This window comes from Bactrocera neohumeralis, chromosome 2 (genome assembly GCF_024586455.1).
Source record: "Bactrocera neohumeralis isolate Rockhampton chromosome 2, APGP_CSIRO_Bneo_wtdbg2-racon-allhic-juicebox.fasta_v2, whole genome shotgun sequence".
NCBI lineage: Eukaryota > Metazoa > Arthropoda > Insecta > Diptera > Tephritidae > Bactrocera > Bactrocera neohumeralis.
In genome coordinates this window covers 92127504-92144480 of record NC_065919.1, presented here as the reverse complement: position 1 = coordinate 92144480, position 16977 = coordinate 92127504, and the positions used below count along the sequence as shown (strand labels likewise).

The window sequence follows — 16977 nt, the reverse complement described above, 5'->3', positions numbered from 1 at the left end:
GTTCGGTTCGATTCGCTAGTGTTTGCGGTGGGCATTGTCGTTTAATTGTGAGCATTCAACTCTTTTACTAAGGTTGGAGTATAGGGCAAAATACATATTTTCGAAAGCAACGATTAGACGACCAATGCGCCCCAATAACAAAAGTTCCCAAATGACGTCTATCATAGACCGCACAATTCCCCAATAAAATCAGATATTCCCACATATATGTATATGTATATTAGTAAAATGAAAGACAATTTTATAATATTTTCTGATTTTCTAGTTGTTTAGATTTTTATTTTTAACTCTTTTCTCTCTGCATTTTCATTTACCGTACTTAAAACTATTTAATAATATACAAACTGCTGTTTTCTACACTTAAATACAAGGCCAACTAAGACTTGTGTTATGGAAATCAAAAACAAACAAAATAAAATAAAATAAATAAAGTTTTCAAGTACAATAATGCTCCGCCCCTTAAGAAGTACATTTGTAGTAAGTACAATTTTGTTTCATTTGAGAGGCCGATCATTTTGATGCGAATAGTTTGAACGATTCACCTGACATATAAAAATCTGGCACCTTTCATAAATTTGGCACGTCCCAGAGAAGATAGCTACCCTCGCACTGATCCCAATTTTGACTTGATTCAATTATTAGTTTAATGGTGGGCCTTATTAATACTTGAAGTAATTGAATACATACACATACATATGTACATTCGCTTGTTGGGTTTCTTAAAAACGACATTCAGTTTCTACAAACACTTTGCACTAACTATAAGTATTTACTATATACCTGTTATTTACCGCCGTTAATTAAGTTTCATCATTTGCCTATAATCATACAATTTAAGTTTATATCACATAGTTTTCGTCGTTTGGCCGCAAGGCGTTTGCCGCGTTATACCTTGCCTGGCGCACATACACACTCACACACAAAATAATTCATGATTCTGCTGATAATAAATTAAGGAACTCTCATATCCATGCATTCTGCGCGTAGCTCTTGTGAGCTCCTGCTATTTACACTCGTGTCGCTATTTATTTCCGCTCAAAAGCCAAATATTTTTCAATGACTCGTGTCGAGCTCGTGCTCCTCGTCGCTTGGGCAATCGTCCATTTCCATGTCGATTAGCTCATCATCGTCATCCTCATCACAGCTGGCTGCATTGCGGCTGCGATCGGAATGTGAGCCGTCGCCTTTGTCGTCCTCTTGTTGCATGCGCTTATGTTTGGTGCGGCGGTTCTGGAACCACACTTTCACTTGTGTCTCGGAGAGATTGAGGGACTGGGCGAGTGCCTTGCGTTCAGCACCGACGACATACTGATTGCTCTCGAATGCGTGTTCGAGCTTCAGTAGCTGCGAAGGCGAGAATGCGGTGCGTATGCGTTTTGGTTTGCGGAAAGGCTGGAGCAAGAAATCTAGATTGAAGAAAAGAAAAAGAGAAAAACGGTATTAGTACAATTCTTTTGAATTGAATATATTGAGAATAGAAAAATTGCATTGAATTAAAATGAAATTACGAATACTCACTTCCTGGAAATCGGTGTGGAAATATGCGACCATGTCGGCTCAATAGCCAAGGATACAGTGGATAGCTGTCGCGTGGCATGCCAGGGCTAGTCATGAATGGCGCAGCGTGTGGAGGTAAGCCTCCACCCAAAACGTGGCCAGCTTGAAGGGCGGCGGCCATTTGAAATTGTGCGGCGGCGATTAAGTGTGGATTATGCTGAGGAGGTAATTCTGGCGGGGGTGCATTGATATATGGCGGCAGTGCCTTTATATCGGGCATACCTTGCTGCGGAGGCGGCACAATACCACTAGGTCCAATGACAGGAAACGGTCGTACTAAACCGGGAGCATGCGGCATTCCAGGCATAAGCATAGGGCCTGGGCCTGAACCCAGCGCAGTTGATGGTTTTGAGTACTGTGGCGTTGTCAGTTGTGGCGGAGCTTGTTGTGTAGCTGTGGGCAACGAAGCAGGACTTCCAGGCAGCATGGCGGGTGGAGATGAGGGATGTGATGACGAAGGTGAGACCGATTTGGGTGGTGTGTGCGGTGGTTGAGGGTGTTGCTGATTAGGCTGGTGACGTTGGGCGGGATGTTGAGCTTGTTCACCGGCCGGCGGCAATGGTGAACGTTCACGTTTAAGATGCAACATATGTGGAACAGCAAGCGCATCTTCAGGCGATGAAAGACGGGTTTGTGCTAATGGCGAAGGACTGTAAGGGCTAGCAGAATGTATGCTCAAATTGGCAGCGGCGGCAGCGGCAGCTGAACTATGCAGGCGCTGAATAATATCCTGAATATCCTGCCGCATGGGTGCGCTACTGTTGGGCGATATTTGTTGTTGCTGTTGGTGTTGTTGTTGCTGTTGCTGCTGTTGGTGATGTTGAAGCAGTAGATGCTGTTGAAGAGCATGTTGCTGAGCGGGCGACAAATGTGGAGGCAAGTGTGTATGAATACCTTGTGGGTGTGAGTGCGGTGTTAGCGGCAGAGCTGACAAAACTGACGCGCCCGGGGCATGTGCAACGGCCGATGTGTGAGAGGTTGCGGGCGGGGTCTGAGGTGGGGAGCTGGGTGCACTACGGGCACTTGTCGTGTTTGCAACATTTAGTTGCTCGCCAGAAAGCTCACTGCTGCCGACGGCACTTTGTGTCGGCGACACTGCTGAATTATTGCCCACAATCGATTCGATGCTAAAGCCGATCTTCTGCTTTGGCGTAGGCATTAGAACGGCTGAGGTGGGCAGCGGCGGAATCATTTTAGTCATATATAAACGTTTTTTCGCGGCTACTGGAGAACCCAAACTTAGTAGTTGGTGGTTCGAGGTCGCGATCAGTTCCAAATTATTTTTAGGCACAGTTTAAAAGCAATTGTTTTTTATGTTTTTGTTTTTTGTCACTGCTATTGGCAAATGTAAGCCAATTAGTTTTTATTAGAAACGATTTTATCTCACTTTTTCATTGGAAATTATCAACACTTCACACTTTTATTTATTTTTGGATGTAACTGCAACATAACGGGCTGCTACTGTAAACACATGTCTTTTCAGGCGGATAATTACAATCGCACATAGTATTTTGTAATCCACGAAACCGTTCGAATCAGAAGCATGGCTATTACAAAGTTCGCTTCTATTCTTATTTTGATACAACTCTGTTCACGCGATTAAGGTGTTCACTCTACGACAGTCGCTGTCAGAATAATCCACAACCGCGCACCGCTGCCGCACCAAGTGCCAGAGCATCACTCCAATCGAGCTCTTGCCCAGTGCGCGCTCTCTCTCAACTCGATGTTGTTGCTCTTCCAACACACACACAGCCAGCAGTCCAAGCACACGCACTCACCAAATACGAACCCCTCTGGCAAACCAGTAGAACCGGTTAAGCATAAAAGGCAATAGGCACTCGCCTATTGCCAATGTGAGCAAGAAGGTAAATTGACAAGCATGTGTTTGGATATATATCTTTACATACGTTTGAACATATGTATGTGCGTTTGAATTGTTCGTTCTTGCTCGAGCGCAGCGAATGGCTTCGAGTGGGCAGTGCCAAAGCAACCCCTGTGCCAATACCCCCTTGGCAGTTTACATAAGCGCAGTGGCAAGCGTGATTCCCAAGCCTTTGTGGACTTTATCTGAGAGATACATTTTTGTGTACACGACAGAGTAAGATGTATCATAACACTGTCCAATGCTGCTGCTCGCTCAGTCAATATTTACCTTCTCGCATTCGCTGCGCTACCGTGAAATGGCTATTCTATTTCCCAGCACTCGCCGGTTATTGGAGGGCGTTACCCAACTAAATATGCCGATTTTACGCTCGCAATCGCCGCTTTCTGCATATGGCTTCCGTGTTGTTGCTGACGCCGTTGGCCATTACTGCTATTGCGCTAATGTACTGGCGAAAAGCAAGCAGCGGGCAGAGGGCAAATTATTGAAAATTGCCATTGTGGAGTAAATCGCTTGTTGTAATTGTTGTAATATACATACATTGTATACATATGTGTTGTTAACCCAATATGCTTGCAGTTGTTGTTGCATTTGGCGCAGCGGTCTCTATGTGTAATTTAGCCTAAACATGCTTTTAGCTTCAGTAAACTACTCGCAGCTCTGCGCTCTGCATTTTCCACGACTACTTAGCAGCTGCAGCAATCATTTTCTCATTTGTCGCCAAATAAGCAATTTTAATGACTTGCATATTCCGCTCACTCACTCCCTCATAACAACGGCGTTTGGCCAGCGCTCGCTCGCTCTCTTTCTGATACTCGTTCGAACATAAGTGCTTAAGTACATACATATACATACATACATATGCGGACGGCTGCTATAGTAGTTACAGTTAATATCTTTATGTGCTTTGATAATTGCAAGCGTAAATGGAGAGGTCCTTCTGGCAATTATTTTATGCTAACTCTTTTAGCCGTCAACTCTGGTTCTCTCCCTTTGGAAATATAATTCTTTGCAAGTGTGATTGAATTTCGTCTTGAAACACGTTTATTGCATTTGGTGTGTATTGATTTTGACACACACAAATACATCTGCTCAGACCCTTTCTACCTTCACATATAAGGGGATTCTTGTCAGCCGGTAGCGTCCATGAGATTTATTCATATCCACACAAAATTCGCGTGTTATTTCTTTAAGTTAATATATCTTCTTTTTACAGGATTGTAATGACGCTAAGAAATCATTATTAGTTATAAGTTATAACTTTAATTCCAATAAATAATTGTCAGCTCATCGAAAAGTGGCCTCTGCTTGAAATACATACATATACTGCAGTGGTTCTTCAACTTAAAATGCTGTCTTTGGTCAGTTTCTCCCCGGACCAACTCCGTGCCCCAGTTATGAGCCGTCCCTATAAATGTTTAATGAGTTGCGCGTAGCTGACATAACTTCGCGTCAGCCGTCTTTTTCTAAGTTGACCCTGAACCTCTAGTTGAGGCTTGTTGAATCACCTTTACCCACCAAGCTATGCTCGAAGGATCCATATGTAAATTGTTTTGCAGCCAGTAGTCGCCTCGTCGATTTTGCTGCTTCCCAATGTTTGGTCGATGTAAATGACGAACCTCTTTGGATTAACAAAAGAATATTCATAAAAAGCATTACAGAAATTACTTTAAATTGATTACGTTGTAATCCGGCTTAAAATCATGACTTGCTATGACGCTCCGCACCCGAAGCATTTTATACAGACTTCTTTTTCACCATTTCAGCCATTTCCTCTACTTTTTGATACGTAGTATAATATTTGGGTCTCTTAACTGTTGTATATGTATATCACCTAAAACTAATCGAGATAGATATAGATATAGTTATATATACATACATACATATACATATATAAATGATCGGGATGAAGAGACGAGTTGAAATCCGGTTGACTGTCTGTCCGTCCGTGCGAGCTGCAATTTGCGTAAAAATTAGGATATCTTGATGAAACTTGGTAGACGTGTTCTTAGACAAAAAGTAAGGTCGAGTTCGTAGATGGGTGTAATCGGACCACTACCATGTCCACAAAACGTCATCGAAAACTTAGAAAATGGAAAATCGAAAACTAATCACTAAATTAAGATATAGAACTGTATTTTGGCGCAGGGGATCGCAGTAGCAATGATCCACTTAAGCTACAATAACCCAATTACCTAGGGATAAATCCTTGTAGTACCCCTACGACACTATAAAACTGGATGAAATCGGAAGATAACCCCATCCACTCCGCATATAACGGTTCAGTTAAAAACTACCAAAACTGTGATAAATCATAACTAAATATGCCAGACGTGACGAGTTTTCGAGAGAAAGATTCTGCGAAAGATTTATGGTCCTTTGTGTGTTGGCCACGGCGAATATCGCATTCGATGGAACGATGAGCTGTACGAGATATACGACGACATTGACATAGTTCAGCGAATTAAAAGACAGCGGCTACGCTTGCTAGGCCTGTTGTCCGAATGGACGAAAACACTCCAGCTCTGAAAGGATTCGACGCAGTACCCGCCGGGGGAGGCAGAGAAAGAGGAAGAGAAGTGGAGAAGGACCTGGTTTCGCTTGGAATATCCAATTGGCGCCACGTAGCGAAAAAAGAAACGACTGGCGCGCTGTTGTTAACTCGGCTATAATCGCGTAAGCGGTGTCTACGCCAATTAAGAAGAAGAAGAAATATGCTAGAGACATACAATTTGACACCCGAGAAGGTATGTGAGGGCTTTGTGGGTGCCAGGGTTAAAATTGAACGACCAAACGATTTCAACTACAATTAGTACGTGAAATTCCACTCACATTCCTATGTTGCAGTATGAAAATCAGATCGGACTACAACCACGCCTACTTCCCATATGGCACAATTTTAAATTCCATTCGATTCATTCATTTTTCAGAGCACAAATCAAGAAGCAATTAACAATTAACAAGATAATTTTTTCTCAATGGAAACGAGACAGCGTGTTTTACTCATAACAATGTATCTTTCTCCAGTAGATAGAATTGGGTGAAACTTGACCTCGATATAACTAATTTCAGGATTTTCACGTATCCGGCTGACTTTCCTCCATGTGATTGTACGAGTATGTGAGATTCTTTCTGAAACCCAGGGAACATGCGCATGTTTATTGTATGTGGTACTGGCACAAATAGATAAACTCGGTTCGATACTACCCCAACTCCCATACTTATATAGTGTATGATCGTTTTGGTTTTTCAAACAAACCTTATGTCGAATTAGAGTATAAAATGTTTGGCTGCAGCCGTGCCCGAGAAGAGCTAACTTTATTTGTTTTATTGTGAACTTTTACCCTTTCTGCGATAGTATGGCACAACAACAACCTTATTATGGTCAATTTAATGGAATAGCGAGTTGCATAATCTGCTTCCATTTTAACGAAAATTCGCGGGGGCGGGATATATTCTATGGATCGTTTTGAACAATTTTGCTTAAGAGCCTATGGTTCTAAAACCGGTTTCGAGCCAGCGATTTAATAAAAACAAATCAAACCACTCTAACCAATACAAAATTAAAGCAATTCATAATGTTTTCACTTCAATTATTAAGCTATTGCATCTGAAGTTGCTCCGCCATTGACAAGCACTTGAGCCAGACATATATACATACATATGTATATTATATTAGATTTTGGGTGGTCCAAGTCTTGCTTCAAAAATTTCCATTCCATTTTGTCAGTAATCGCTTTAATAAGCTAAAAAACACACACATGCAACAACAACAACACAGATAATTTGATAATATTGTCAAATTAGCCCATAATACCGAGAATTAAAAACAAATAACGAGATTAAACCGGAATAGTTTGAAATAATCAAAACAATTTTGATAATTAATATTAAAAAATCATTTATATTTGGAAGAAGTGTGGAGAACAATGCTAGTCATCCGGATGGCAGACAGACTATAAATTGTATACACGTGTTACACATAAAAGGTCTGCTTTGGATGAATTACGAAATCATTAAAAGGCTGATTTAAAGATAGCTTCAATTTCTTGTCAACAACCAAAACTAGATTTAAAAGATTAATTAAATACAATTTCTTTTGCAACCCGCATATTCGTGTACTTGAAGAGAGTCAGTTTATTTATTTTTCATAAAATTAGGCGAAAACAATAATATTTTTGCGAAGAGTCTTGGGAGATGGATCAGACTACATGCATGCTTTATTTATTTGATAATTAAACGACACGCCCGACTACCTAATAGCGGGTAATAAATTTAATTGCCGGGCCTCCAAGCCATCAGCCGCAAACGTGATCAGTCCAACGGACATTGCGGTGGGACCGATAAGCTTTACTCGTATATTTGGACGTTGGAAAATATTTAGAAGTAAAATTGTTGACTTCATTTATTTAATCACAGTTATTAAATGGCCATGTGGAGGAGCAATGCTCATTAATTAAGGCGATAACCGTCGATCAAAGCGTGTGAGTGCGCTTCGAGTTTCTAAACAAGTGGTATAGGTCAGTACGTGGTGACATGAGAAGAACGATTATGATTATACTATACATTAGTAAATTGATGGAAAAAATAAATAAATTCGCTCATAATTGCTTGCTAATTTTATTTCAGGGTATCATGTATACTGTGAGCGTAGTTCGAAATGGTTATAACCGAATGATGCCTTCACTTGATACAAGTGTATCAATTTTTTTAACATTTTACATAAAAATATTTCTGTAGGATTTCTCGATAAAATTATTTCTTCTTGTCACCGTTTGCTTAAATGAACTGAGGTACCTGGATGTTTTTGGTTATAGTTCTTCATAGAATTTAATAGGTTAGTTAATAGGTTTATGGTATCTACACACTTTCCATTACATAGATATCACATAAAAAAACACACGTACATACTTGTATGCACACACTTAAGTGGAAATATTGGATACATATTTTCTTCTTGTCCCTATGTATACAATAAACAATGATTTTAAGTTGTTTGAATCTTTCCCCATATATTTTCATATCCATATGTATACATACTTGTATATGATGCAAACATTTTCGCAACAGGTCTGGGCTTATCTCCTTCCAAAGCGTTTGTTTTTTCTCGGTATCTTCGCACAAATATTCAATGCGTAAGATTAGAATTTATTTAGGGGAATGCGCGACCAGTCTATTCATTTATATAATATGGCATTGCCCTCACGTTTTACATTCTGTGGTACACTTTCCAAATGCCACCGAACTCAATTTTATAGCATTTACTTGCAAATTATTAACAGCACTCATAAATCGCTCAAGTGGTAGCGCCCACATAATTCACTTGACACAAACATTCGTATCTTGGATTAAACTAAAAATTTGTTTGCATGCTTGTCCAGGGTGGCGCCTAGATGTGCCTATAAAAAGCGAATATTAATTGCGCGTCGCCATTGTCGTGTGCCAAAAGCATACATATGTATGTATGCGGGGTGGTGACTCTCAGAAATTACCATCTAAATTGCTGCATTTGCCAATTTTCAAGTTTTGCAACAACGCGTCACTTTCCTTGTGATTTACATATGTTTGAATTAGCTTTGCCGTCGTGAAACCGATGCACATCACTACTTACTGTCGACATTAATTTAGTTCCCGCAGAATTGAAGCAGGAAATCTACACTTTTGGTTGTGCCGACTGAATTTCTAATGAGAAGAGCTTTAATGAGGAAGCACCGAACTTTATCCCACCACGCACGCACCACAAATGCTTTATGCAATGCCTGTCACGGGATCCAAGCCACGTGTAACTCTTTACTTTGCAAAGAGATTCACGCAAAAGTTTAATACAGAAACTAAGTCTTTAATGAAGCTGCTCGACACTGAAGCAAATATGGTATAGACCCATATGTAAAAGCCCCGAGGAGAGAAATATTTGCGCAACGTATTGGTGGAAGACCTCGGTTCAGGTATTCCTTAGCAATTATCCGTGAATTATCGAGGTGACGCAATTTAATGTAGAAGGAGGCATGCCCATCCGAGATGCACATCAGCCTAGGTGTGTGTATCCCCATCGTAGTAGATTATATCGTTAGTTGTCTATAACGTGTGATTAGGAAGGGTGATTGATTTCGAATTCCAAAATATTTTCGAGTCCCACACAATTACATGCTTTTACTAATGCCACACAATTTATTTAACACTGCAATTATAAATTGGATATACATATGTACATACATATGTATGTAAGTATGCATGTATGAAGTCACGGCTTCGCCTGTCTGCCAATCGAATCAAGCGTGCTGGACTCTGCTCCCGAGTCCTAATTACGCTGAAGATGCCCGCCTACCAGAGAGTTTCCTCGTAATTGCAGATTCTCAATAAACTCTAAATAATGATGTAGATTGTAGAATAAAGAACGCAGCCAATACACTTATGACATTATTCCGATGAAATGACGCGCACACGCAATATCGCTCACACACACACATCCGCAGAGGTAGTATTAATAGCAAAACAATAAATAAGTCTCGTCTGACAGTTTGTTCGCTTCATCTTGTTACGTGAGTGTGTTTGTGTGAGAGTGCGATAGTGCAGAGCCGGGCAGTTGCACGCCGCACCACAAAGCATCTTGAAGCATTTTTCGTAAAAAATCAAATCATGCTTGTGGCGCTGCGGTGAGGCAGCGTTCCGTTGTAATCGCAAACTCATCATCATTAAAACTGATTTTTCAACAATTGAACACAATAGAAATTCGCCACGTTTTCCTTCCATTGTTTGCCTTAAAAACGAAAATGGAAACAACAAAAAATAAATAAATATTACAAGGAAATCAAACACGATTGCAGTAACAGCGTTGGCGCATCGCATCTTCCAGCCGTGGAAAGTGAATTTGTGCGAAACATTGAAGACATTTCCCTACAAGCCCTGCAGGTCAAAGCAGCGGTACAAATGTGGTTCGGCTCTAGTGTTCCTTCGGACTCCACTAGTAGTAGTCGAATTTAGCCACTGCCCCAGAAAGCGTCAGATGACACCCTCTGCCACCTTCCCTACCGTTTCGAACAAGTCCAAAAGAGTCCGAATCTCCACTGTCCGTGACTAGAAACGGAATCTCGTAATATCTCCAGCTCAGATTAGCTTGCGTTTTCCTGCAGGGTACACATGCGCTTGTGTGTGTTACTGTGGAGGTGCTGCACGCTGTGACGCATGAGTACGGGCTCAGACCTCTGCTGCTGCAAGCGTGTTGTGGCAAGCGCCGTGCAATGGGTGGTGTGTTGATTTTGACACCTTTACGACTGCCGTTGCAGCTACTTCGCCCGCCAATCAACTGTTGCACCATTGGTTGTTTGGGCTCCGTCTCGCTTCGTACTTCTTTTTTACTTTCGCACAATTGACTTGAACTCAAGCATTCGCTGCGGCTGGTTACATGCTGACTCCGCTTCATTCGCTACATTTGGCAATTCTTGTGAACATTTAATTTCTAATTTCTTCAATATTTCTGCTCATTTTCCACTTCTCTAAGATTTTTCATGGTTTTCATTTGACGCGTTTATTAACTCAAACAAAGCTGCCTTTTCCATTGTTCCAAATTACGGGACATTAGATCTGATTGTCATGCTCCCGAACATGCCGAAGGGGAAACAAAAGACTAAAGAGAAACAAAAACACACAAATCAGCAAGAGCAGAAATTTGTATTACTTTTGGTACTTCTGCTGGCGCAGGGGGGTGCCACAGCATGCCGGCCGATTGCCATCATCATTTCGGCCCATCTCACTGGCTATGCAGGACATCTTTATTCCGAAATTAAAACAGCCAGCTGTGGTGTGGGCTTTGTTTGTCTTCACAATTACACGCTTTGTCTCTTGATGCTTGCCCTATTGCCTCTCCATTGTTCGTCGAGTTCGTGAAATCGCAAATTCCATGAGCGCTCATTACTTGCTTCGCTGCTTGCTGATTTCGAGTGATTTCTGCTGGGCGGGCCCGGGTGTTGTAACACATGTCCTGGTCCACACTTTCTGCTCGGAGGCGTGTGAATTTCGCTCACTTATCAACCTGTCCCAATTGCATTGTCGGGACGCAATTCGTCTTAAATACAACCTTTATTTTATGTATTTTTATTTGTTTATTTTATTTGAGTTTTTCAGTTTTCCTTTTCTAAAAAATCGAATTCTCCAGGGGTGCCTGTTTGTCTATTTGGATGCTTCCACTTACGATTGTGCGGTTTTCTCGCAGTTTACTGCACTAATTTTCACAACAACAGCAACAGCAGTGCTAATGGAAGTGGAAATGCCAATAAAATAGGTAATTGCATTTTCAGAAAATAACTGTTTACAATGCGTTATAGCTGTTAGAGTTCGAGTTTGTATTCCGTAAGCCATCAGCTCCGAGTAAAATCGAACGATTTCCTGAGATGTTCGACCAGGCAAGCGTATGTATGTATATTCAAGTGCGTACTCTTAAATATAGCGAGCATCCACTAATTGGAGAAATACCAATTTGTAGAATTTTCCGTGCTTCACACATACATACGCAGTGCTGCTTCTACACGAAGCTAATTTAGACGCTTGTAAATCTTCAATATCAAAATTATGATGGATGAGCATTTAAATTGGTTATTTGGTTAATAAAGTGCCGAAGACTGCCAGCGCGAACAGTGGAGTACAGAGGAGGGGGTGCAAATGGGCACAACTACACACAACCATGCCTTTGCTGCTTCCACAGACGATCTGTCATATTTACTGAAATTAAGTAACCGTGAGATTTCTATACAGATAAGTGGAGAAGAGATACAGATACACGAGTATATGCATATCAAAATGCATTCTTCATACATATGTACATATATGTATGTGTATGCATGTACTCAGCCCCATCAAACACATGCTGCAGTCAACTTTTACAACTTTCCGATGATTGTACAAATTGATTTGGGTCGAATTTTGATATGCGTAGGTCGCTAACATCTCAAACGTCTGCGTGTATTATATATACATGCTTCTACACATATGTATATAAGTATATACATATATATATTGTAGATATGTACATATATGGGGTATAGGTGCGCATATTTAAAGTCAACGTTGAAAATCTGTTTGTTGTCCTGAGTCCTCTTCGAATGTGTGGAGATACATTTCTTTGGTAGGACTTTGGAGAGTCAGAGTATGAAGAGACAAAGATTGCTCTGTATTGCAAATGGGTCTAGTGGCTTCTAAAAGGTTAATGAGCTGCCAATTAGCGGTGTTTAAGGGACTTTCGCAGCTAGAGAGGTGCAGCTTCAAATTTTACAATAATGATCTTTCTTGCATTTGTTATCGATTATCTATAGTCTAATATATATATATAGATCTATAATATGTACACACTAAAATCTATTATATATCTTGGCTAATAAAAAATTAACACTTAAATTGATTTGGAACTATTGCAAGCCCAGATGTAATATTATTCAAATGTTTCACACAATCCTTTTGTTATTGAAGGCCTTTATTAAGGAATTGTTGGCTATATTTAACGAGAAAACAATCCGAATTCCAAATTAGATCACACAGTTGTAAGAGATTTGACGATGGCGAGTACAAGCGTGAGCCATATTAGAAAATTTTTTGGTAGAATTCCTTGTAGGGTGGCAACTGCAACTGCAATAAATGAAATGCTGAAATGAAATGCTTTTGCTACTGACGGTACAGAACTACTTCTCCTGCGAATATGTTCGTTGACGAGCGAAGTGTTAGGCTTTGTGGATCATGTGATAATCCAATTTCAATTTTTGACTAGAAATCTTCAGGAAATTGTGCTTAAGGCAATAATTCCATGTCCGAAGAAATTGTTCAGATCGAATCGCTATAGCGCATGTTATGCAAACTGAATTCAATGTATGAGTAGCACATCCGTTAAATACAGAAATAACTCATGCCATTAGCCAGAGCCAGTCATCAGAAATCTTTGTGCAACTTACATTCATCATTAACCATTCAAAAGGCAATCCAACGCGGCAATATTTGGTAATTAGAGTCACCTTCTGCAGCTACTAGTGTTTAAAGGGCAGCTAGGTACTCACAAAAGGCGTTTTAATAGCACACTAAAATGTTCAATTCAGAAACTTTTAGTTCTCGAAAACAGTCCCCCCTGAACTTATTATTAAAGTCACATTTCACGGGAAAAATCGCTGCACGTCTCTCTACAGCCTATAAAATTACATTAAACTATAATTTTCGGTCACTATAAAAATCGAAGAATATGGAAAAAGTAGAAAATGCAGGGACCCTAACTCGAAAGGAGCCGCACGTAACTTAACTAAAAAAAACATAAAAATAAAATAAAATCATAAAACACTTGTAATCCTTGATATTTTAACAGCGCAATCATAAAATTGTCCATGTCACTTTCACACACACACACATATGCAACTATTTGCGATCAGGAGCAGGATTCTTTCTGGCCACGTACGATTTCCTAGCAGCGCCAGCGGAGAAGAAAGAAGAATTACAAGCGTCGAAATGAAACATAAAAGCAATTTGAAACATTAAACGGAAAAAATCTCAAACGCCACAAACACACTTACATACCAAGGAGCACTGTGGACTGGCGAAATATGCCACCGCCCCAGCGACCTTACGTTTTTCTACAAAATGTTTGTGTTTTATTATGAAAAGGGTAAGCAAGCGAGTGAGGATTTGAGCGAGAAGTGGCTCTGCTCGTAAAATCGCTACGGTTTTACGGTTTTTATTGCCTTTCACCACTTTTTGACACTTTGCCCAAAATGCGGTAAAAATCTAGTTAGGAGGAAGTGAGGAGTGACTGCGAAAATAAAAGCAACGACGACAAAATAAATAGTTTCTTGCTTTTGTTGTGCTCGCGTTTGATGCATTCACTATCAGTTACATAAAATGTACATCTCCCAAGATGTGTATGAATATGTGAGTGTGTGCGTGCATGTGTTTGGTAAGTAATGTTTATGTGCTCCTAGATTTATGATTATAAACTACTAATGCCAAGTTACGTTTTACTTTTCCTTGGCGAGAATAAAATATGAAAGTTTTCCTTATTGCCTTATGTCCCCCCTTGCCATCGGAAGCGGCTATAAAATTTGTGTGTGGAATTTTTATAAGTACACATACATACATTTAGTGTTCGGATGCATGTGTTCGAGTGCATATTTTGCTATTCGCTTGTGTAGATGTGTGTGGAATTGGCACAACCAATATGGCCCAAATAGGAAATGTACATTTGCAATGAAATTCTCCTTAACTACTGCTGTGGATTTTATTGCAGGACATGGCACGGCGTTATTCTTCCGATTTGCGAATGTCACTGCATGAATACACATTTGTACGGAATTTATGTTTTTCTATGAAACCAGGAAGTTCACTTCATATAAAAACAACTGACATCATTTACTATCGAATTTATTACGGAATGAGCCCTTTTGTTCAAAAAGGATCGCATAACCGAATGGATACAATTTTTATTGGGCTGCATCTCGGTACATATCATATTTCACCTTCGGGCGGAATATCTTATTATCACGCAAATAATTGAGGCACATATAAAGCTTATTTACTGCTCAAACACAACAGTACACATAAGGGCATTCTCGCTTTTTTTTATATACATATGTACATGGATATGTTGTAGGTGACGAAGTAAAGCAAATATTTCAGGATATTCTAAGCCGAAATTTTATATAACAGATCTTTAAATATGGTGGAACGCACCCGTAAATGTCATATCATCAAATTATTTCAATATTTCAAAATGGCGAATGGAAGCCTTCGCTGTCAGTATGCCTCAAGCAACAATTCATGAACGTGGAGAAGGCGAGATGAGCTGGAGGATGTCATATATTGGGTAGTCGAAAAAGTCTTTTCGTATTTTGTCAATAGATGTCGTTGCAATCGTATATCTCCAGTGCTACCAATCACATTATGTCATTCCATATAGTGTTGGAAAGGTGAGATTTTAAACTTCATTTAAGCGGGAAAAACTGGATTCGGGGAAGTTGAAAAAAAGTTACAGCTGTATAAAAATGAGTGAAAATAATGAAGAAAGATAATTTTGAAATTTTTGTATAAAATAGGGAAGAATGCAACGCAAGCCAACAATGCAATTTGGTGACGATGCTGTATCAGTTCGTGTAGCACAACAATGATTCGCTGCTTCTATTCTGGAAGTTTCGAAATTTCGATTTACACTGATGAAATAATGTCTCTAGCGGAGAAACGGCAAAAAGAAATCGACCAAAGTTGTACATATTACTTTATTTATTATTTAGTATATGTAAATATAGAAAAAATAAGTTGAAGTTTGATTAGAAATACGAAAAGACTTTTTCGACTACCCAATATTTGAAATGTGAAGGAAAATATCGAAATACTCTGCAAGAAGTGCATATCCATACACCATACAAAGAGCTTGAACTGCATATACAACTTTGAGTTTTTATTTATTTTTATTATCTCATCCCATTACCCAGAACTTTTGTATACATTTCTACATAACGGAGCAATTGCAATTTGTAATCAAGTCACATCATCGTCACACAGGGGGATTTAGCACATAATTCACTGTCACTTCGATATTTTTATATTATAATATAACACGATATCTCTCTTCGTAATTCATCGCATACACAACACATCTATACATATGTATATGTATACGTAAAATATAAGCGTATGTATGGAGATATGTAAGAATATCAAATCATTTGCACTCGGAACAAATTGGCAACCCTCGTAAATGCGCCATCAACCGCAACCAGCGAACAGCTACAACCCGACAACAACGTAACGAATACGTGTGGGCATCATTAGGGGATGCTCAGCATTATTGGCACGGATTCGCCAGGCGGCCATCTTGTTTCTTGCTGTACGCGTCGCTTTGCGCCCATTTCTCATCTTAATGGCAAATTGACTGTGACACAGCGCTTGGTGCTATTACTGCTGCGGCTGTTGTTATTGTTGCATTATTATTGTTATTGCGCTTGTTGATGTTGGCATTTGAGTTTGTGATTTTAATCGGCGTGCCGTCATAAAATAAATGAATTGTTATAGAGTGGCTTGATTGCAGCGCTTATTTATTTTATAATAAGCATTATTATCCTGAGGGGTTCGCGCATACCCTCGTACGGGCACGTAATTGTTGCCCTCATTTATATTGATGGTGGTAACGGTAACTTTAAACAGCGAAGATAGATGGCAAATGCATTTTTTCTCCGTGAAAATGTTTGGTTTTAATAGCACAGTGTGAACAACCACGTTTACATCCCAGCCTTCACTTTCTTATTTCTCGACGTGCTGCTCACAAGCCTCATACCTCCAAGTATCCAGTGAGGTAAGCAATGGCATCTAAAAACATATACTTGGATATCAGCGTCCAAATTTCCCGAGCCATTTTATAAATGTAAAAGACCCAATTCAAATCTCTCGTAGACTCAAGTACAGTTAATGTATGGTATGTACATATGTATATATGTACATATGTATGTACATATATGTATGTAAGTTTGGAGCTCCTTAGTGTAGTTTTGGGTTCGTTATCGTCCATCTTTAATTATATA

At 39.8% G+C, this 16977-nt stretch overlaps 1 protein-coding gene across 1 annotated transcript; it reads right to left on the bottom strand.

Annotated features, from left to right (window-relative positions):
- Positions 1 to 239: 239 nt before the first annotated feature.
- LOC126756149 (homeotic protein empty spiracles) lies at positions 240 to 3375 on the bottom strand. Its single transcript, XM_050469005.1, has 2 exons — positions 1519 to 3375; positions 240 to 1406 (listed from the first exon to the last, which is right to left on the bottom strand). Exons 1-2 carry the CDS (start codon positions 2756 to 2758, stop codon positions 1054 to 1056), a joined length of 1593 nt encoding a protein of 530 aa, XP_050324962.1. The 5' UTR covers positions 2759 to 3375; the 3' UTR covers positions 240 to 1053.
- Positions 3376 to 16977: the final 13602 nt, after the last annotated feature.